The sequence below is a fragment of the Cervus elaphus genome, chromosome 4, assembly GCF_910594005.1.
Source record: "Cervus elaphus chromosome 4, mCerEla1.1, whole genome shotgun sequence".
In the NCBI taxonomy this organism is placed as follows: domain Eukaryota; kingdom Metazoa; phylum Chordata; class Mammalia; order Artiodactyla; family Cervidae; genus Cervus; species Cervus elaphus.
Genome location: NC_057818.1, coordinates 51,572,838 through 51,595,202, shown reverse-complemented (window position 1 = coordinate 51,595,202; position 22,365 = coordinate 51,572,838). Strand labels below are relative to the sequence as shown.

General features: G+C 55.6%; 2 protein-coding genes and 1 long non-coding RNA gene across 4 annotated transcripts in view; 2 read left to right on the top strand and 1 right to left on the bottom strand.

Moving 5' to 3' along the window:
* The first annotated feature begins 1,435 nt into the window (after window positions 1-1,435).
* Window positions 1,436-7,023, top strand: ZNF574 (zinc finger protein 574). Of its 2 annotated transcripts, none has more exons than XM_043899298.1 (2): window positions 1,436-1,531; window positions 4,061-7,023. In XM_043899298.1, exon 2 carries the CDS (start codon window positions 4,081-4,083, stop codon window positions 6,769-6,771), a length of 2,691 nt encoding a protein of 896 aa, XP_043755233.1. In that variant the 5' UTR covers window positions 1,436-1,531; window positions 4,061-4,080; the 3' UTR covers window positions 6,772-7,023. The 2 variants fall into 2 exon arrangements, with proteins under 2 accessions (XP_043755233.1, XP_043755234.1); XM_043899299.1 differs by having other exon boundaries at window positions 1,473-1,648.
* A 4,824-nt stretch (window positions 7,024-11,847) lies between these two features.
* Window positions 11,848-22,365, bottom strand: part of POU2F2 (POU class 2 homeobox 2) — an 80,113-nt gene continuing 69,595 nt past the window's right edge. The window contains 11 exon segments of the mRNA XM_043899297.1: window positions 11,848-15,858; window positions 16,110-16,183; window positions 16,291-16,382; window positions 16,384-16,493; window positions 17,802-17,868; window positions 19,040-19,216; window positions 19,310-19,458; window positions 19,541-19,682; window positions 19,945-20,058; window positions 22,071-22,162; window positions 22,256-22,361. Coding sequence (XP_043755232.1) covers window positions 15,524-15,858; window positions 16,110-16,183; window positions 16,291-16,382; window positions 16,384-16,493; window positions 17,802-17,868; window positions 19,040-19,216; window positions 19,310-19,458; window positions 19,541-19,682; window positions 19,945-20,058; window positions 22,071-22,162; window positions 22,256-22,361 — 1,458 coding nt within the window. The 3' untranslated portion in view covers window positions 11,848-15,523.
* On the top strand, window positions 19,097-21,719 carry LOC122692099. Its single transcript, XR_006340599.1, has 3 exons — window positions 19,097-19,202; window positions 19,791-19,981; window positions 21,585-21,719. It is a non-coding gene; the product is annotated as an uncharacterized LOC122692099 (long non-coding RNA).

The window sequence follows — 22,365 nt, the reverse complement described above, 5'->3', positions numbered from 1 at the left end:
GCAGGGAGAGAAGGGGCCCAGGAGATTCCCATTGCCATCTCCTCTGTCCTGGCTATGAAAGCCTTGATAATGAAGGCAGAAACGTCACTGTCCTGGACTTGGGTTTACTTTGAAATTCTCCTGGACCACAGGCTGATTTGAATGGAGTTTGGGGAAAAATGAGGATCCATCTGGGTACTTTCCCCAACCCCCCAAGCAGTTTCCTTCCTGGCTCCCTCCCCACGTCCTCAGTGACCTCAGAGAGAGCACCTCCCTGCCACCCTAGATCAGTCCATGTCCTCTGTCCCCCTGCTTTATTTTCTTTACAACTACTGTCACTGGCTGTCTACAGCTACTTGTGTACTTGTATTTTCTTAAAATATTTATTTTTGACTGCACTTGGCCTTGCTATAGGCAGGCTTTCTAGAGGTGTCAGGAGCAGGGGCTACTCTCTATTTGCAGTACACAGGCTTCTTTTTGTGGTGGCTTCTCTTGGGGCAGAGCACAGGCTCAATAGTTGTTGTCCTCTGGCCTACCTGCCCGATGCATGTAGGACATTCTCAGATCAGGAATGCAACGGGTGTCTCCTGCACTGGTAGGCGGATTCTTAACCACTGGATGAACCACCAGGGAAGCCCTGAATCTGATACTTTTATATTCTCAGAAATTAAAATCCAGGAGGGCACAGACTTTTCCTGTTCCTTCTCTATCCCTACAAAGATTAACCTTGACTTGGCATATTGCAGCCGCTTATTAAATATTCACGATAGGAAACAAATGCCCCTCCTGTTTACTGTTTCTCCTTCCAACTGCCATTTCCTCCCTTATCCTTCAGATCTTCCTTGCTCGCTCAGATTCCCTATCCGTGCTTTTCCTCCGACATTTCTTCCTCCCCTCTTCCCTCAAAGGTCCCTCAGTTTTTCTGCCCTTCCTTCTTTCTGCCTTTATTCTTCTCTAACAAAGTAAGTCTAGAGCCTTGATTTCCCCTTTTTCTCCTTCCATACAATTGGTGTTACAGCTTCCCCTTCGCGCTGACCATAGCTTCATTCTCTCCCTTCGCTCTTCAGGGATTCCTAAGCCTCAGCTCCCCCGCCTTCGCCGCCCTCCTGGTGTCTGTGCCTCAATTTCCCCTACTTTCCCTTTAGAGAACAACCCGCCTCCGGCCCAGCGGCCCCAAGATGGCGCCAGAAGCGTCGCTCCGCCGCCTGACGTCATCGCGCCGCCCTCCCTTCTCGACCCGTCAAGAGGGGTCGAGGAGGAGGTGGAGGAGGAACATCCTTCAGAGGGCGTAAGGAGGCGGGCCCTATCAGTCGGGGGCGGGCTAGTGAGAAAACGTCGCTGGAGGATTGGTTGGGTGCTGCGGAGGGAGACCAACGCCCGATACTATTGGTCCAGGGCTCGGAGACGTGAGCGTCGATTGGCCGAACGGCAGAGGCCAGGCGGACGATGATTGGGCGCACTCGGCCATCCGCGCGGCGGCCCAGGAGGAAGGTGGGAGGGGCGTTGCTGCGGGCGATCGGGGGTGAGAACGAGGCTGCGGAGCAGGCGAGAGGTGACGGCGGGAGCTAGAGAGGGCGCAGCGCCAGGGTGGCCGCGCAAGGGGAGCTGCGGCCCGGGTCCGGGTCCGGGTCCGGGTCCGGTCCCGGGGCGTGCGAGACGGCGGAGGCGGGTACGTGCGAGCGGGCGAGTGAAGGGCCGGCCGGGCTCCCCACCCTGCCCGCGCGGCCTTCTCTCGCCACCTCGCCTGCGCACTGAGGACCGGAGGGGGGGCGCGCACCGGGAGGTGGGGCGGAGCGGTACCAACGGCCCGCCGGGTGCGCGGGAGACCGGGCCGGGGCGGCGGGTGGGAAGGGAGCGAGAGTCGTGGGAAGGGCTGAGTGAGGAGGGACGGGGCTCGAGCTGGGCGCTGGCGGGGAGTTGGGTGGGAAGGGAGGAGTTCGAGTGTCCCTGGGAGGGTCTCTAAGGCTCCAGGGAGTACGCGGCTAAGGGCTTGGCGGTGGGACAACCCAGGACGAAGGCTGGACGGTTAGAGGACAGCTGGGTGCCCGGGGAGGGGTTCCGGCCGTGAGAACAGAGGTGGTTAAGTTGACGTAAAGTGAAAATCTAGTTATGCTTGGAGAGTTAGGCCCATGAGTTAGGTCTTCAGTGTGAAAAGATACCAGGAAATGGATATGCCTAGAGGGGAAATTCAGAGCTCAGGGCGAGGTGGAGGTCCCAGTGTGAAGGATGGGGATGAGTTCCATTAATATGAAGAGTTAAACTAAAGTATGTGGGGAGGGAGGGCGAGCGGGGAGCGTTGGGCACTCTTGGAATGGGTTGAGAGATTTGAGAATGGGTCTCTGTGTAAAGGAGTTTTATGTTATATGAAGCTGTGGTCTTCGTGTTTATAGAATAACTTGAGAAGTAGTCTTTTTGGAAAGTACCAGGAATTAGGTCAAGGTGAAGAGTAAGAATTGGGGGTCCCTGGAGGACTTTAGGGTGGTGAGAGCTATCTGTGTCTAGGGTGGGGCAGGGGGCTGGATAGACCCAGGGTTAATAGGCTGATGAGAGGGGCTTGGGTGTTAGGAAGGAGGATCTGGCTGGCTGTCAGGTTTAGGATGCTGATGCAGGGTTTAGGTATTCTTAATGAGATTTGGACAGTGGGAGGAGTATGTGGGAAAGGAATCTAAGCCATTATGAAGGGTAGTCTGGATATTCTTGGATTGGATAGAGTATGTGTGGAATCTTTTTGTAGAAAAGAGGAATTTGGGTATCAAGAGGGGATCTGAGCATCCCTGGAGTGGGTTAGGGTGGGGTTGGGTCTTACTGCGGATAAGAGGGGCTTCGATTGATAGGAAGAAGGGTGTCTGGGCGTCCCTAGAATGGGTTAGGGTGGGAGGAAGGGGGTCTTTCTGCAAGGAAGAAAAGGTTAGATTAGTAATGTGTGAGAGGAGGGTGTCTGTCTCCGGAATGGATTAGGGTGAGGGTGGGTCTTTTTTAAAGAAGGATCTGGGTATCCCAAGAAGAAGTTAGGGTGGGAAGGGTCTTTTTTTGCGAAGAAGGATATGTGGAGAAAGGTTCTGGGAATCCCTCTATTGTCCAGGGTGGTTGTCTGTGAAGAAGAGGGGCTTAAGTTAGTATGAAGAGGGGGCTGGGTACCCCAGAGGGACTTAGAATTGTAGATGAGGTCTCAGTGCACAGAAGAGGTAGATGATTAATGCGAAGAGTGTCTGGGTGCTCTGGAGACGTGAGTTAGGGTGGTGGAAGGGATCTAAGTGTGAAGAAAGTTCTGGCTGTCTTTTGTGAAGCTGAGTCTAGAAGTTCTGGGTAGGCTATTAGGGTTGTGGGAGAGAGCCTTAATGTGTAGAGGGAGTTAACTCATTTGAAGAGAGGGACCTGGGAATCGTGGGAAAGTGGTTAAGGTGGGCAAGGTCTGGGTGTGGAGATGGGTTAGGCCAATGTGAGAAAAGTTTATTGATGTGAGGAACCTGGGCACCAAAGGGAGAACGTTAGTGGGTGATGGGCTATGTGCAGAGGAGGGGGGTTGAACCATGAAAAGGTGCTGAAGGTGGCCGGGCATTGGGACAGTTTGAGTGGTTGGGGTGTAAAGAGAGAGAGAGAACCTGGGGGTGGAAGCAGAGGAGGAGCGAGCTGTGAGCAGTGGGTGCTCCAGGCCTCTGTGAGGCACCTGGGGTAGGGATGGGGTGGTGTGTTGGTAAGGAGTCAGTAGAGGAAATACTGACTGAAGAGGTTACTGTGTGGTAGGCTGGGGCCTTGGGCCAGCTGTGGGGCAGGAGAATGAGGGATTCGACCGGTTGCAAGGATCTGGTGATGGGAATTTAATGGGAGTTGATTCAGAGATGAGATTCAGGTAGATTGACTGGGAAGGGACTGTGGGAAACGCTTTGTGCTTGGTGTTCTTATGTGTTCAGGAGAGGAAGGGTTGTTAGGGAGTGGGGTGGGGGTAGAAATATGGAAGCAAAACGTTAGAGGGGTAAATTGATCTCAGGTTTTGGTAGAGGAATGATGAAGGGAAAGAATTGTCCCTGGGTAGGACTGAAGAAGCAGTGACTTAGATATGATTTGTCCCCACATCTCCCAGCCCAGGGTGTTGCCGCCGTCATGACTGAAGAGTCAGAGGAAACGGTCCTGTACATTGAGCACCGCTATGTCTGCTCTGAGTGCAACCAGCTCTATGGATCCCTGGAGGAGGTACTCATGCATCAGAACTCCCACGTGCCCCAGCAGCACTTCGAGCTGGTGGGCGTGGCTGAGCCCGGAGTCACTGTGGCCGCAGAGGCAGCTTCTGGCACGGGCCTCTATCAGACCCTCGTCCAGGAGAGCCAGTACCAGTGCTTGGAGTGTGGGCAGCTGCTCATGTCACCCAGCCAGCTCCTGGAGCACCAGGAGCTGCACCTGAAGATGCTGGCGCCCCAGGAGGCCGTGCCAGCTGAGCCACCACCCAAGGCGCCGGCCCTGAGCTCCAGCACCATCCACTATGAGTGTGTGGATTGCAAGGCTCTCTTTGCCAGCCAGGAGCTCTGGCTGAACCACCGGCAGACGCACCTCCGGGCCACTCCCACCAAGCCTCCGACTCCAGTTGTCCTGGGGTCCCCAGTTGTCGTGGGGTCCCCCGTGGGCCAGACCCGCGTGGCTGTGGAGCACTCGTACCGCAAAGCAGAAGAGGGCGGGGAAGGGGCAGCTGTCCCCTCTGCCGCTGCCACCACCACCGAGGTGGTGACCGAGGTGGAGCTGCTTCTCTACAAGTGTTCGGAGTGCTCGCAGCTCTTCCAGCTGCCAGCCGACTTCCTGGAGCATCAGGCCACCCACTTCCCTGCTCCCGCCCCAGAGTCTGAGGAGCCTGCCTTGCAGCCGGAGGCTCTGACCCCAGCACCGGCGGAGGTGCCTGTGTCTCAGCCTGAGCCTGTGCCGTCCTCTGACCACAGTTATGAGCTGCGCAACGGGGAAGCCCTTGGGCGAGATCGCCGGGGACGCAGGGCGCGGAGGAACAACAGCGGAGAGCCAGGCGGGGCAGCCACCCAGGAGCTCTTTTGCTCAGCCTGTGACCAGCTCTTTCTCTCACCTCACCAGCTACAGCAGCACCTGCGGAGTCACCGGGAGGGTGTCTTCAAGTGCCCCCTGTGCAGTCGTGTCTTCCCCAGCCCTTCCAGTCTGGACCAGCACCTTGGAGACCACAGCAGTGAGTCTCATTTCCTGTGCGTGGACTGTGGCCTGGCCTTTGGCACGGAGGCCCTCCTCCTGGCCCACCGGCGAGCCCACACCCCCAATCCTCTGCATTCGTGTCCGTGTGGAAAGACCTTTGTCAACCTCACCAAATTCCTTTATCACCGGCGTACCCACGGGGTTGGGGGTGTCCCTCTGCCCACAACACCAGTCCCCCCGGAGGAGCCCGTCCTTGGCTTCCCTGAGCCAGCCCCGGCAGAGACTGGAGAGCCGGAGGCCCCGGAGCCCCCCGCGGCGGAGGAGAGCTCAGCTGAGCCCACCGCCCCAGGTACTTACCGCTGCCTCCTATGCAGTCGCGAGTTTGGCAAGGCGCTGCAGCTGACCCGGCACCAGCGTTTTGTGCACCGGCTGGAACGGCGCCATAAGTGTAGCATCTGCGGCAAGATGTTCAAGAAGAAGTCGCACGTGCGTAACCACCTGCGCACGCACACGGGCGAGCGGCCGTTCCCCTGCCCGGACTGCTCCAAGCCCTTCAACTCTCCCGCCAACCTGGCCCGCCACCGCCTCACGCACACAGGGGAGCGGCCCTACCGCTGCGGGGACTGTGGCAAGGCCTTCACCCAGAGCTCCACGCTGAGGCAGCACCGCCTGGTGCACGCCCAGCACTTCCCGTACCGCTGCCAGGAGTGCGGGGTGCGCTTTCACCGGCCCTACCGCCTGCTCATGCACCGCTACCACCACACGGGCGAGTACCCTTATAAGTGTCGCGAGTGCCCCCGCTCCTTCCTGCTGCGCCGGCTGCTGGAGGTGCACCAGCTGGTGGCCCACGCCGGGCGCCAGCCCCACCGCTGCTCGTCCTGTGGTGCTGCCTTCCCCTCCTCCCTGCGGCTGCGGGAGCACCGATGTGCAGCTGCGGCCGCCCAGGCCCCGCGGCGCTTCGAGTGCGGCACGTGTGGCAAGAAGGTGGGCTCCGCCGCTCGTCTGCAGGCGCACGAGGCCGCCCACGCGGCGGCTGGGCCGGGGGAGGTCCTGGCTAAGGAGCCCCCGGCCCCTCGGGCCCCGCGGGCTGCGCGCACACCCGTTGCCTCCCCGACGGCCCTCGGGAGCACGGCCCCCGCTGCGCCTGCGGCCCCCACGCGTCGACGTGGCCTGGAGTGCAGCGAGTGCAAGAAGCTCTTCAGCACGGAGACGTCACTGCAGGTGCACCGGCGCATCCACACGGGCGAGCGGCCGTACCCGTGCCCGGACTGTGGCAAAGCCTTCCGGCAGAGTACCCACCTGAAGGACCACCGCCGCCTGCACACCGGGGAGCGGCCGTTCGCCTGTGAAGTGTGTGGCAAGGCCTTTGCCATCTCCATGCGCTTGGCAGAACATCGCCGCATCCACACGGGCGAGCGGCCCTACTCGTGCCCCGACTGTGGCAAGAGCTACCGCTCCTTCTCCAACCTGTGGAAGCACCGCAAGACCCACCAGCAGCAGCACCAGGCAGCCGTGCGGCAGCAGCTGGCCGAGGCCGAAGCCGCCGTCGGCCTGGCTGTGATGGAGACTGCAGTGGAGGCTCTGCCCCTGGTGGAGGCCATTGAGATCTACCCTCTGGCTGAGGCCGAGGGGGTCCAGATCACTGGCTGACCGCACCTCGTTTCCCTCTTCAGCACCACCAGGCCCGGTTGCTGAAGAAGCTCTACCATCCCCTTAGGTCTCTGTACATACTGTGTTCCTTTCCACTCCTCCCAACTGCCGTGTAAGTTCTGTAACTGGATTTATTGTCTTCTGAGGGGGTGCTCTAGGGTCCTTGACGTGAATAAAGGTGGGCCCCCCCACACCTGTTAGTACTGGTGGCCCCAAGGTAAAACAGTCAATAAAGACTGAGTTGGACATTTACATGCTTTTGTCTGGCCTGACCGTGTGGGATGGTGGAACTTGAGAACTGTGAGCCCCCAGGTTCTTGGGTCTGACTTGTCATGGCTGCATCCCCAGTGCCTAGAGCAGAGCCTGGCAAGCAGTGGAGCTCAGTAAACGGGAACCCAGAACCTAAGAGGAGGACTTGGAGTCAGTGGGCTCTCGGAGCAGGGACTTGCCTCTGGTCGTAGGTAGGGGCAGTGTGGTTCTCTGACCACTAGAGGTCCCCACAGCCCCATGGAAAAACCTGAAGCTGTTTCTGCTGGGGGGGCAGGAACATTTAGGAAAGTCTTCAGGTGGTTCTTACCACCCTGTCGCCCCTACTCTGGCCTGATGTGAGTGGTCTCCTCCAAGGCCATCTGGTGTTCTCACCATGGACCCCTGAAGGCAAATGCACGTGTTGGAAAGTTATGATCTCAGGGGCAGTAGAGGAGGTAGCTTCTGGGACAAGATCCAGCTGAGGGGCTGGAGAAGATGAACAGTTTCTAGGGGTAGGAAGGTGCTCTGACACCCACCTGGAGTTAGCTAACAGTTGCTTGTTGTGGCGGGAGAGGTGGTTGGGGTGGCTGGCTGATGTTTGAATGCCTAACTTGTCTCAAGTGTTTTCCTACATTTTTTGAAATCTTCACCCTGGTCCCGTGAAGAGAACATTTTGTAGGAAAGGAATCTGAAATCAAAAGTAGTGAAGAGACTGACCCAAGGTCATTCAGCCCACACAGGGCAGAGCTTGAATTTCAGCGTAGTGTCATTTGACTTAATCACCTCTGTTTTCCTCTCCATTCTGCTGCCTTCTATATCCTGGAGGAGGAGGGCGGTGGAGGAGAGAGAGGGTGAGTGTGTGACTGAAAGTGCCTGGCTTCTATGCTAGTCTTTGTCTCTAAGAGCCACACCAAGAAAACTAACAGCCCCACCCCCAGGGTTACTCCAGTCTTTTTGTTAGGGTTTTTATTGGAACCTTAGTGAAGGAGAGGTAAAGGGAAGCTCTTTGCATTGAGACCAGTGGAAAGGGAGGCCTAAGAGCTGCCCCCTCAGCCTCTCCATTGCTCTTGATCGACTACCTTCAGCAATCCTGTAGCCCTCTGGGCACTGGGGCTTAGGCTTAGGCTTCATTTTTTTAAATGGTAAAGCGCTCAGCCTTTTGATATCTTGAAAGCTCCTAATGAAGAACAGCACTTATCTGTTAAGCCGTTGTTTTCTACCAGAGTGTGTGGATCGTGGCTCCATCTTTTAATAACCTCATACCCTACAGAAAGGACTCGAACCACCTTAGCCCAGCATGCCAGAGCCCCTTAATCCACAAGTGAAGATTCATTCTCAAACTGCTTGCTTTCAAGAAGAGCTGTAACATCGAGAAAGTTATGTCAAATAAATACTTAGAACAGTTAGAGGATTTCTCTTTGCAAAACCAGATAAAAATCAGGCTGAATCAAGGGACAGGAATGGAGGGAAAAACCCTGAGGGTTCTGGTTGGCTCCACAATAAAGATGCTTTCAGCAGAGAAGCAAGCTCTGTGACAGTGTGGGGGGCAGGGATCACCCTTCCTCTATTGTGGTTCCTTTCTAGAGCCTCTAGTGAAAACTTTTTAAGACTCCCTCATTGAGAAAAGTTTATGTGCACAAACATGTTGATGAACAAGTCATTGTTCACCCCACTGAAACTTCCAGAGTCTTCAGTTGGACCATGGTCCTAAAGAAGATGCACTAATCAAACCCTTGTTGGATGCTGGAGTTTGAGTTGGACAGGCAAAGGCTCTTTAACTTTATGTTTGGGAATTTCCCCAGAGATTTGGATCCAGCAGCTTGTCTCAATGAGACCTAGGAATCTGCATTTTGAACACAGCAGTTTTGGTGGTGGTGACTTGAAGACTCCACAAAGAACCTTGCGTTGCTAGATTTTTTAAGTTAGATGTAGAAGCTGCTTAAGCAGAACACTCAAGGGAACAGAATGGTGGTCCTCTAGTGACAACATGTTCTTCAAGATGTGTGAGGCCCAAGTATGATCACAGGGGAGGCTGCTTGGAACAGGTGAGCACATTTATGGGGCCACAAGTGGATGCCGCCAGGTTCAGCTCCGGAGTGCTCTTGCATGTGCCATCTGTGATTGTCACAGACTGGCCTGGGAGATAGAGTCCTTTTAGGTCTATATGGTTCTGACTGCATCCCCCTACAGGGGGAGGACTGGAACAAAAGACGGGTCTTCCAGCCCGACGTGCCACTGTCTACTGACTTGGCTTGAGAATTGGAGAAGCACTTTTCTGTCTTGCCAAAACAGTGCGGTGCTGACAATTTTTTCTTTTTTGGCTGCACCATGTTGCCTGCAGGATTCTAGTTCCCTTACCAGGGGTGGGACCGGTGCCTCCCTCCAGTGGAAGCGCAGAGCATAGAGTCCTAACCACTGGACCGTCAGGGAATTCCCAAAGTGCTAACACTTGTTCTCTTTCAAAATGATCAAACCCTCTCCTCCTCTTTTCCTTTCTTCTGTTCCCCTATCCCTCGCTATTGAGTTTACAGAATCCCAGCACCTCTGTGTCAGGCATACATCAGAGGGTAGGGTGATGACAGGAAGACCTGACGACAGATGACCCACTGATGATTTTCAGCAGTGAGATCTTGGGGATCAGCCCATGGTCTGGTGTGTGAAACAGTTGTTCCTGCTGAATGACAAGCACGAAAATTTGAGTGAGAGCACTTAATGTCATTCTGAAAAAGAAGTCAGGTGTGTATCTTGTTTCACCAGACAACTTCAAAGTCAACTCTTTTTAAATGGTCTCTTAAGTCCTCTGTGGATGGAAGTAGGCAACTGCTCTCTGGCTTCCTGATTTTCTCATAGTACTCATTTATCCTACATATTGTCCCTGTGTTACAGATGCTGACATTGAAGGTCACATACTGAAGGTCACATATCTATAAAATGGCCTAAGAGATTTATTTCTTTTGTTTGTGTCACACGGGCATGTGGGATCTTAGTTCCCCAACCAGGGATCGAAACTGAGCACCCACACTACCATGATGCAGTGGAAACATGGAGTCTTAACCACTGGATTGCAAGGGAGGTCCCCAGAAATGAGATTTAAGTTCAGGAATTTGAATTCATTCTAAGATCCCAGACTTGTTTTCTTAATTGGTGAAAAAAAAACTTGCTCAGGCCTTACTTGTGAACATTCAACAGCAGTAAAGCCTGCCCCCCGCCCCAGGCACGCCCACGCCCACCCCCACACCCTGACTGCCCTACCACCCTTCCCAAGGTAGGAGACCAAGGACAGCGGGCAGTGTTTCTCTCTGTACAGCTTTTCATTTTTTATTTTTTGATGTTGTTCAGATGAATGACACACTCAAGTTACAAAAATGGGGCCTTAAAAGAAGCACATTTTACAATGAACAAGCAGATTGGAGTTAAGAACACTGAAACGCTAACCGCTACCACGAGAAGAGACAGGGGCGGTGGGGGGGGGGGGGGGAGGGGAGGGGCTACCAACACAGGGGACAAACAGAACTGAAAGGGGGCTAACTTGGGGAGAATGGAGGAGAGGCGGGTCTCCTCCAGGGCCTGCTCCATGTCTGGGTAAGACTCCCTGGTCTTCTTTGCCCACTACTCGCCACCTCTTCCCCTCCCCATTCGAACCTGGTCTTTCAAAGGGGAAAGACACCCACCCCAGAAAGGGCTGAACCAGTTTCATCTTCACAAGGTGGGATGGTCACCTTGCCCTCGTGAAGCCTTGGATTTGGGAGGTGAAGGTGGCAGCAGTGTCATGAGAAGCCAGAGGGAGCCGGCAGAGAGGAACTGACCAAAGATCAGGCTCCTGCTTTTCTCCAGACCCCTCGCCCCTTCCCCACCCTACCACGATCCAAAGGGCCTCTCCACAAGCTGCCAAGAGAGGCCCCCAGTCACCCTGCAATCATATAAATAAATAAATACTGAGCCCCTAGGCTTGGGGGACAGGTTGGGGGAGGGACAGCAGGGACAGAGGAAAGGAGAGGAAGGGGAAGCAGAGGGGAGGGGTTACAGACATAGTAAATAGTTGTCTCCGTCCCAGCAACGCTTCTCTCTGGATTTTTCTCTCCTTTTTGTGTTTGTTTAACAAGGAGCTAATATCTCAAGGACAAATACTTAAAAATATACATTATTTTTTCTTTCTTTTGTTCCCCTTTCTCATCGTCATCTTGCTTTGGAGACTGCTGAGGTCAAAGTTCAAACCGCATGAAGGAACTGCGGCTTGGAGTTTTTGTGTTTTTTTTTTTTTTAATTTTAATTTTTTAATTTTTTTCACTTTTTTTTCCAACGTATAAAAAGGTAGCGGAGTTGTCTGTGGGTTTTTTTTTTTTAATGGTTAAATCTTTGGTTTGTTTCTTTTTTCTCTTGGAGGCCTTTATCTCTCGCACTTGCCTTTCCCACTCGGAGGCCAGTGGGGGCCCGCGTGTCTCAGTCTTGCTCAGTCTGTCTCACTCTCTCTCTCACTCAGCTCTCCCTACCCTGGGCTAAAGGGAGAGAGGCACCCTGGGATTTGGGTAGGGGAGGAGATCTAGCCAGGTCAAGAGGTGCCCTCACCACATGGCCAGTCCCGTACCCCATCTTCCCAGGGTGCAGGGCTTGGAGACCCTCTCTTGGCCTTCCCCAGGGAGGAGACATGCGGGAAACTCAGAGCCTTACCCCTCCTCCTGGTCGTAGCCCCAGTTCACACAGAGCCTTGGGTTCTTCATAGCCACTGACCCCACTTACCCTCCCGCAGTCCTTCCTCCCACTTCCAGCCCCCACCCTCCCAGAAGAGACCAGAGAGAGGTGTTTTAGGTACTGGCATTTTTTTTTTTGGCACAATTAAAAGGTCCACCGTTAGGTAGACCCAGTCTCTGTCCCTCCCTTGAGTAAGGTCAGGGTTGGGGAGGAGAAATTGAGGGCTCCCACTTTCTCCAGTCCACTCATCCTTCTTCCTAGCCCAGGCCCCTGGCCCCCCACCTCAGACATCTCCCCTAGCCCAGAACCTGGCCTGAGGTCTCCTTCCCCAACCCCACATAAAGTTCCCCAGCCCCCCAACTCTCTCGCTCGCACACAGACACACGGACACAGGCTCTGTACAGACCACAAAATAAAAACGATGAGATAGTTTTGTTTCCCGGAGTCGAGACGGGGGAGGCTGGAGTGGAAGGGGCAGAGGGAGGTGGGGGGCATGAATTCCCCCATCACCTTCCTAACCCTGGCTCCCTCAGCCCCCCAGCCCCTTGCCCTGGCTGGCCCCCAGCCAACGATATTTGGTTTCCATTTTTTAACATTAAAGTTCTATGAGGTATTTGGTGCCTTATCTCGAGTCCTCGGGGGAGGGGGGCCCAGGGGGGAGACCTGGGGCACACTTGCCCCTCCCTCCCTCCCACCCCCTTCCCAATATTTGGTTTCACAGCTGTAGTTAAAGCTTGGGATTTGGTTATTTTTTCCCCCTCCCAGGAATTTTCTTTTTCTCTTTGTTTTTTCTTTTCCCAGATAATGGGGGTTGGATGGGGAGGGTCCCCACCACCCTGGCTACACGGGGGTCCCTCCACCAATGTCAGGGCATAGGCCCATCCCTGCCCCCTGCTTCCTCCTCTCCTCTCTGCCAGCTTCCTACTGGGTACTGGGGTGGAGGAGGAGCAGCAGTCCGGGACGCAGGACTTGATGGGGAGGAAGCAGGATGAAGTGGGTGGTGGTGAGTCCTGGATTTTCTTTCCTTTTCTTTTTTTTCTTTTTTCCTTTTTTTTCTTCCTTTTTTTTTTCTTTTTCTTTTTTTTCTATTTTTTGGTCTAGAATCATAGTTTTTTGAGTCATCTCCACCATGCCTTCCATGCTGCCTGTCTTCTCGGAGGGGTTTTTGGTTGCAATTCCTTTCACTTGGCTCTGCTCAAACGTCCTTCCTATCCGTTCATGAGCCCGTGGCCCCGTCTCCACCCTTGGGCTAGGGCCCAGGCCCGCTAGCCAGTCCCTTCTCTTCAGGAAATAAAAACGGACAAACTCAGAGGTAGGGTAAGGGCGGGGAGTAGGTTCAGCGGAGATGCTTACATTCTGGCGAGGATGGGTCAACGGCATGCCAGGCCCCATCGGTGCCAGGGTGGGAGGGGCAACCGCTCCACCACTTCCCAGACAAGGCACCCCGAGACCCCTGAAACAGCTGAGTCTCTGCTGCCTCCATGGCCCAGCCCGAAAGTTTCATTTCCCAGGTGGGAGAAGGGAGACAAGAAAGAAAGAGAACGCTGAGGCCTCGGGGCCCAGGGTGGCATCCGAGGCTCCCGTCTGCCTCTCCTGGGAGTGTTGGGCAGCCCCGCCAGGCTCCTGGGGCTCTCCCCTCCCTCTGCGCCTGCCCAGCCAGGGGCAGGGGCCACTCTGATTTCAATGGCTCGCGTCCTTCACAGCAACACTTTGGTTTGAGGAGAGACACAGAAACAGGAGATGGCGAGAGGTGAGAGAGGAGGGGAGGAAGAGGGAGGGACAGACGAGAGAAAGGAGGAGATGGGAGAGAGGACAGACTGAAGAGGACAGAAGAACTCAAAAGGAGGAATCAAACCACCCGAAAGTTTGTTAGTTTTCCTTCGTCCATTCTTTTTTGCTTTCTCATTTCTTTTTTCCTGTTTTGTTTTTTTAAAGCTTTTTCAGTTGATTGGGGGGGGAGGCAGGGAGCTTGGGGCTCTTCACCCCCGTCCCTGACACCCTCTCTCAGCCCTGCCCACCCGCTTCCATCCGCCCTGGCTGAGGGGCAGGCCCGGCCCCAGCCGCCCCCCTCCAGCTTTCCCGAAGACAACGTCCATGAGGTATTTGTGAAGAGAAAGAAGCATCCATCCTTCCATCCGCTTTGGGGACCAAAGGCCTGGACCACTGGTGCAGGGGCCTGGCTCCACCTTGCGGCTCCTTCTTATTCGTTGAAGAGTCCTCGTCTTCTTTCCCTTAAATATATATATATCTATAAATTCTTTCTTTTTTCCTAGTTTTAATTTATTGTTTGTTTGGTTTTTTTGTTTTGTTTTTTTGGTTCAAAACTTTGTTGGCCTCCCCAATAGCAGGAGGGCAACGTGGCTCCCAGCAGCGTCTCTCCTCTGTCCAGCGAGATGCGTCCGGGGCTGGGCAAACCTGGGGTCCAGCCAAGACTCAAGGGAGGTCTTGTGGGAGTGGTGGTCACCACAGCGCCCTCTCGGATGGGGACCACGGGCCATGGCACTGTCCCTGCCACACGGACCCTGATGGGGACGCCATCTGGAGGAACCCCACCACTGGGGTGCGTGCGTGTGTGCATGTGGGGTGGAGGGGGAGGAAGAGGCATCTGCCAGTATTGGAGGGGCACAGGGTGGGAGGAGCGAGGTGAGTTCTCTTTTTGGTTTCTGGTCAAAAATGTCAAAGAACGTGAAGGATCCCACGGATAGGCACTGGAATATGAATTTTTTTTTTTTCTTTAAGGGAAACTGACAGACGAGGATGGAAAAAAAGACAACTTGAACGCCCTCACCTTCTCCTCTCTTGTCTGAAACTTCCTCCTTCCCTCGGACCAGGGATAGTGGGAGGTTCCTGAGCAGAAGAGGGTGAGGTGACGGGTGGGCGGGGGGCGGGGGGTGGTAGGGGGAACATGTGAGAGCTAGAGCTTGGCAAAACGGCCTAGCCCACCTTCAAAGGGAAAGGGCGGAGGAGGTAAAAGGGCTGAAAAGTCATCCCAGGCCTTGCCTCGAACTCTCCCCTGGGTGGGGGAGGGAGGAGGTTAAAGCGAGACCCCCTGCCCGGGCGGGGAGAGCTAGGGGCCAGGAGAGAGGGGGGGACACACAACAGGGACACATTCTGTTGAGCACAATGCTAAAAATTCTGTACATCCTTTGGATGAAGCTACTGAATATTTGGTGTAAGGTTGTTCAGGCCCTTTCTCTTTCACCTTCTGGAAAAGAATATTTGGTGGGTAGTTCTGAGCCCACCCCCTCCACCGCAGGCTGTGCCCTGTCTTGGCTGGCCCAGGGCAGGGGGTACAGGCTGGAAGGCTGGCACATTCTCTTTTTCCTTCTCTGGCCACCGCCCCCCAGGGGGGAGCCCTGGCCCTACACCAGGGGTCGAGTAAGGTCCGCCCTGCTGAGGCTGTGACGCCCCTGGCTGGGCTCCTATTTGGTGTCGTAGCAGTGAGGGTGAGCACATTGAGGTCTGGCTCCAGACTGGTATTTGGTTTGTTCAGTTTGGTGAGGAACTTTTTGTTTTTTGGTTTTTGTTTTTAATGTTTGTTTTTCATCTCTGGTTCCTTTGGGGCAGCTGGTTTCTTTGTGATTATTTTTGGTTTTCTTTTTTCTGTTGGTTGATTTCTTTTCTTTCTTTTTTTTCTTTTTGGTTTGTTGGTTGGTCTTTTGCTTTTTATTTTTTTATTTTTTGGTCTTTCCTCCCTTGTCACTCCTGCTCCGAGGACCCTCGGTGCCCCCAGCGCTGGCCTCCTCGCCCACTTCCCAGGCAGGGGACAGAGGCAGGGGGGTCAGAGGAGTCGGAGGGGAGGCATGGCGGGCCCTCACTCGGGCTTGGACCCTACCTCGGGTCCCCCTGGGCCTCCAGGGGTCTGTGCTGCCGTCTCACTGCAGGTGGAGGAGGACGAGGAGGAGGACGAGGAGGAGGACGAGGAGAGGCCAGGAGACTTGCTGGAGATGGAGGCCGCCACGGCCGCAGCGGCTGCCGAGACCAGGCCCACGCCAGGCGGGGCGCTGAGCAGGGGCAGCCCAGCGTGGTTCAAGAAGAGTGGTGAGGTCACCAGGCCTGGGCTCCCTGGGGCTGCGCCAGCCGCCCCCAGCACCAGGTTCCCGCTGCTGTCAAGGCTGGTAAGGGGGAGGGTTCCACCAGAGGCCAGGGCTGGGAGGGAGAGAGAGAGGCTGGGCTGGGCGTGCCTTCCAGCATCCCGCCCGCAGTGCCCTCTGTCCTCCCATCCAACCCACAGACCCTGTCAGCACCCCTCACGCCTTCCCCAGAGGTGAGATGGGTATGAAGAGATGAGCGATGCAGTGAGCGAGGGCAGGATGGCATGGCTGGAGCAGCAATGGGGGGGCTCCAGGCCCCGGGGGACGGGGCTGGTGACAGTGGGAGTGACCTAAGGCAGCACGCACCTTGGATAGTGGCCAAAGGGTTGTTGCTCATGAGGGCTGGACTCAGCCCGGAGCTCAACCCCACCATTGTGCTTCTGCAAGAGGCAAAGCAGAGGCATTAGCGGGGCAGAGACCCTCCCACAGGATCGGGGCACAGCTCCCCACCCTGGAAGCAGCAGCGACCCTGCCGCTGCCCACTTACCCCGTGCTGGGGCTCAGGCCCGACAAGCCGATAGCCGAGTGGCTGCCTTGAGGGCTGGGATTTGTGCTGTTGGTGGTGGCCGGGGGTGGGGGGGGTGACAGAGGGGATGGAATTGAGGGGGGGCGCGGCCCCGCCCCCGGCCCCACCCCCTCCACCTGTCCGGCTAGGGTGGAGTGTCCCCACAGCTGAGGATAAGGTAGTAACTGCCAGAGAGAAACAAAGAGACGGAGACTTCAGCTTCCACTCGTCCTCCACTGAGGTCGACACCTGCCCAGTCCTGCAACCTCTCCTCGGTCAGAGCACAGTTAGGCCTCCCGCCCTTCTGTCCCACAGCCTCTGCATGGTGACAGCAATCCCAGCACAAGCAGCAGCCACCCACCGGGCCTCTGCCCTGAGCCCAGAGTGTGCTCACGCCCTGCTTATCCAGCCCTGAATCTCACCTCCGGGCCCCTTTGTACAAAGAACCAGGGGTGCCCAGAGGACAGACCCCTATGGCTCCCTCTTGGAGCCAGGAAGGGGGTGCAGCTGTGCACCCTGAGGCTGAGAGAGCCCAGAGCACAGACTCTGGTCAGACACCCAGGACAATTCCCAGCTTTGCAACATCGCAGCTGTGCCCTTGGGTGAGTACCTTCCCCTCTCTGGCCTTCAGTTCCCTCATCTGGAAAATGGGGAAGATAACAGAATCTATCTTATAAAATGGGTGTGAAGTCAACACTCATTATATAAGAGTTTAGACCTAGAACCAGGCACACCCTTATTACTTTATAAACTTGCACTTACTATTTCTTAACCTGAGGAGGGACAATTGGTGTTTGTTTTTATATTATTTTTATATATGGTGTTACACATGCCCTACCCCCAGGAAGGGGGCTTCCCAGGTGGCGCTAGTGGTGAAGAACCCACCTGCCAATGCAGGAGACCTAAGAGACGCCGGTTCGTTCTCTGGGTCGGGAAGATCCCTTGGAGGAGGGCAGGGCAACCCACTCCAGTATTCTTGCCTGGGAAATCCCATGGACAGAGGAACCTGGCGGGCTACAGTCCATGAGGTCACAAAGAGTCGGACACGACTGAAGCAACTTAGTACGCACGCACCCCAGGAAGGAACAAAGGAGGGCTTTGGGTACAAAGGTGTGTATCTGCATACACACTTTTGTTATGTCTATATTTATGGATATAGCTTCTGTATATATGATACATTCATAATAATTTTATAACTGAGACTCAGAGAGGTAAGGTTGCTTCTGAAGTTCACAGTTTCTAAATGCCAGAAACAGAACCCAGACACATCACCTTTATCAGCCTCCTGCTTTTCTCATATGAAATTATGGAGCAGATGAAGCCTGAGCTGCCCTGGCAGGTAGGGGTGAGTCTGCCCTCTTCCCCACCCCCCACCTCCAGGCTCAGTCTCGAGGCCCATAGATGCCCTGAGACAACGTGCCCTTGAAGACCTCAGGCTCGAGCCTGCCCTGCGTTCTCACAGCACCCTGTCACTGCCCACTGCCCCCTCTGACCTGTTGTGCTCAGACTGCTGGAAGCTTGGGACAATGGCAGGGTCCCGGCGCCCCCTTGCGGTGTGACCTGGGGAGAGAGGAGAGAAGGCACTGTCTTCCAGCAGCTTCCTTGTGCTTCCTGTGGGTACCACCCCTGCACCTGTGCCTCCAGGGTGGGGAAAGGGGCTGTGGTTGCAAGGCTGTGTTTCTATCATGCCAGGGGCTTTCCATCAGCTTTCGTCACATTTGCCCTAGGTAATCCTAGGCCACCAACAGGAGGCAGTCATTCCCTGCCTCTCCTCCGACGCTGCCCCACTGCAGGTCTGAAGTATGCGTGTCTCTGTACATTCACATGGTGGGGTGTGGGTGGTTAGGAACATAAGGTGTATCTCTGCCTCACAGTGTTGAGATGTTATATTGCCTGATTTTGGGGGGACCATCCACCAGTCTCCTTCTTAGCCTCCCTGCCTCCAGTCTCATCCTAATCCCAGAAGCCTCACTCTAAATGTGAGCCAGTCCCTCTAAGACTCCAAACTCATCTTGAGTGCCTCACCGCCGGTGGTCCAGGTTAAAGCTTCTTCAGCACTGGACTTGGTATCTGGCCCCCGCCTATCCTTCACCCCTCCCCGACACTCATTCATAAACATTCCAGCTCCAACCACACTAAACTGCACTGGAGTTCCTCGAACTGGGCTCAGCACACTCTGGCTTCCAGGCCTTTGTGCACACAGATCCCTCTGCCTGTCCACCACGTGGCTGGCTCACTCTCTCTTGTCCTCACGACTCAGCTCAGATGGTCCCTCCTTCCTTCACATCCCTGGGTGGGGGCTCCTCTGGGCCCCTTGCCCCTCTCGGTAGTGTCACAACCCCTTCCACACTAGGTGGGGAAAAGGGATGTCCCGTGCACAACCAGGTCTGTGTACTGACGCCCCTGCCACGGTCTGAGTGGTTGTCAGTCTGTGTGAGGGGAGATCTCCACCTTGCGCCGTCCCTGGGTGGCTGCACCTCGGGACAGTTCTGTGTGTGGCCATGCCAGTGTGTGCGGGCGGTGCCTGTATCTCCGTCAGAACAGTGTGCCCTGTGTGACTGTGCTCCACCCATGTGACAGCCTGTCCCCAAGGGTGGCTCTCCCTGCCTCCACCCATTCTGGGAACACTGTGGGCAACCAGGTAGGTTGTGCTTCACAGGAGGTGCCCGCCAAGGGGTGAGAGTATGCCAGAGCTCGGAGACCCCTCCTCCCCGCGCGGGGTTCTTGGTACCAGGTGGGGGCTGTAGCTGGCCGGCTTGCCCGGACTGGGCAGCATGGGGGCCGCGCTGCAGGGGTTGATGCGTTTCTCCTTCTGGCGCCGGTTGCAGAACCAGACGCGGATTACTTCCTTCTCCATGTGCAGCTGCTCTGCGATCAACAGGATCTCCTCTGAGGTAGGCTTCTGGTTCTGCGGAGAGAGAACTCGTCAGTCAGCCCCGGGGGGAGCATCCTGTCGCCAGCCCTCGGGGCCCCCCGGGGTGGGGGCGGGGTGGGACCTCACCGCTAGAAAACTCTTCTCTAAGGCGAAGCGGACGTTTGTCTCGATGCTGGTCCTCTTCTTGCGTCTCCGGCCGGGGAGCCCGTCGAAACCTAGGCTGGGGCTGCTCAGCTGGTTGGGGCTGGGCAGGCTTGAGTCCACAGACATAGTCTCTGTGTCCGGGAGGATATGGGGGCATGAGAGGGTGCCTCCCCTGGCCCGCCGCCCGCGCGGGAACCCCAGCCCAAGTCCCACCTGCATCGTTGAGCCACTTCTCCAGAAGGGGCTTGAGTTTGCACATGTTCTTGAAGCTCAGGTTGAGGGCCTCGAAGCGGGAAATGGTCGTCTGGCTGAAGTCGTTGCCATAGAGCTTGCCCATGGCCAGGCCCACGTCACCCTGGGCCGGTGGGGCGGGGATGGGATGCGGGTCAGGGCCGGGCAGAAGGCTCAGTCCCGCCCATTAGATGATTCTACACCACCCCCGCCCCTTCACCGCATCCACTAGGCAGCTACGATCCCTGCCCCTCACTCCGCCCGCCATCTGGCCACGCCCTCTACTCCGCCCACCAGATAACGAGGCCCCACCCCTCCCGCCACCAGAGGGTCCCGCCGCCTTGTCATCCCACGTCCACCGCCTATCCTGGCGGGCGGCCTCAGACCTGTGTGAAACCCAGCTTGATGCGGCGTTGCTTGAAGGTGCGAGCGAACTGCTCCAGCTCCTCCAGATCACTGGGCTCCTCGGGATGGGATGGTGGCTCCAAGCATTTGGGGGGCTGCGGGTGTGAGAGGTGCGGGTCGGGCAGCGTGGGGCGGGTCACGGCCTGGTGGGGTGGGCAGGTGGGTGGGATGCAGGGCCGAGGACCAGGATGGGGCTCAGCCTTGGCTGCTCAGTCCCCCTCCCTCCCTGCCGTCCAGACTCTCCCTGCAGACTCCCCTCCACCGCCCCCAGGTGGCTCCTGCCCACTCAGAAGCTGACCTCTGCTGCCCCACAAGGGCGCTCTCACTGCCCGAAATTCTCTGCACATTCCCTCCCGGCCTGCAGACTCCCATAACGAGCAGCCATCTCCTTCCTCCAAAGGCTCTTTCCATGGGGGTTCACTGTTGTAGCCTCCTCTCAGGCAGAAAATCAAGGATGGCTCTGCTATCCAGTTGCTGGGGGCTCAGGCAAATTTCTTAATCTCCCTGGGTCTCAGTTTCACCCTCCGCGGAATGGGAACAATCATGGCTACTCTACCTACCCCATGGGGTTGTTGGGAGAATCAGGTTAAAAATGACTAGGCTGCAAATAAACTAAAACTTAAAAAAAAAAAATAGGGAGGGACACTAGGGGAATTTACAAGGAAGCAACAGTTCTCTCTGGAATGCTTCCTTTCCCTAAAAATGAAACATCTAAACAGGTGGTGGGTGCAGGAATGTTGGACACACAAGTCCTTGATCCATTATCCAAAAACCTCAGGGCCAAATGTGTTTTAGAATTCAGAAATTTTTCAGGTTTTAGAAAGTCTGCATGGGGCATATATCACAGATAAGGTAAACTCTCCCTCAATTAGAGTCAAGGCATTACCCTATATTCAGACATATCAACAGCTGTCAGCTAAGGGTGAACATCACACAAGAGGGATAAAGAAGTTATACGCTGCCTCAATTCAGGTTAAGACAGGTTTTGCAGCCAAATGACTTCCGGTGGCCACATTACAAGAGCAACTTGATTTTCTGAGCATTTTGGATTCTAGTATTGTAACTAAGTCCTGTATTAGTATCTAAACTTTTCCAGTTTTCTGAAATAGTTTAGTATTTTTTGAAAGGGCTGTTTTGAAAAATAGGTAGGAGGGAACTCTGAAATTGTAATTATGAAAGAGTATGAAAGAATATTATCAAAGTTGGGGGCTTCCCGGGTGGCTCAGGGTTAAAGAACCTGCCTAAGATGTAGAAGACACAGGAGACGCAGCGAGTTCGATCCCTGGGCTGGGAATATTCCCTGGAGGAGGGCATAGCAATCCACTCCAGTATTCTTGCCTGGAGAACCCATGGACAGAGAAGCCTGGCAGGCTACAGTCCACAGGGTTGCACAGTCAGACATGACGGAAGCAACTGAGCATGCACGCATGATCAAAGTTTAGACGCAGGCAGCAAACTAAAAGAAAGGCCATGGGGACGAGACAGCCTGGAGAGCTCACACCATGCGGGAAGGGGCCTGTGCTCATACCCTCTGAATGCAGATCCAGCCTTCCCATAGCTTCTGCTTTGTCAAAAAGCTGGGAATCTGGGAATTTTGCTGACAACTAACTCAATTTTTCAGTGTGTGAGGGCCACCATTTGCAGTCTCTGGTCTGGGAAGGGGACATGAACCAACAGACGCCTTCCTCAGGGAACCCCACCCCCCACCCCACTGGAGTGCTGGAGGAGATCTGAAGCATTTGTGATCTAAAGGTTTGTGAACCCCATGAAATTTTGTGTTTGTGCATGTGTGCCTTTTTGGGGTAGTGGGAGGTCAGACTCAAATCTTCCATTAGATTCTCCAAGGAACCCATGTGCCTGCAAGGGTTAACAGCCACTGGTCTGGTTGACATCCCTTATTCTGTGAAGGAGCAAGCCAACTCAGACAGAGACAGCAGCTTGCCTAGGGTCCCACAGCAAATCAGTAGCAGAACAGCGCTGGGCCCTGAGGCTCCCGACCCCCATCCTGGCCCCCATGGCTGTGGGTGGGCCAAATGGGAAGCAGACCCTCACTCCTCCAACTTCACGCCTTTCACCCCCACCCCGAAGCACTCAGTAGACCACTCACCTGTGTGGGCAGCCCTGCCCGGGGCTGGGAGGTCAGAAGAGCTCCCTGGGTTTGCTGAGGTAGCTGGAATAGATTTGGCGTCGGTAGCAGGCCTGGCGGGACAAGAGGGACCACACGGGGTGAGGGGGGGCATCGGGAGTCATGTGGAGGTGTTGGGGGAGGCCGTCCAGGGTAGGGGGTCTTACCTGGCTGACTCTGCTGGGCCTGTGGCAGCAGGAACTGAGCAGGTGGCTGGAGGTGGTGACCTGGCACAAGCACCAGCTGCTGGAGCTGGAGGAGCTGCTGGATGTCCTGG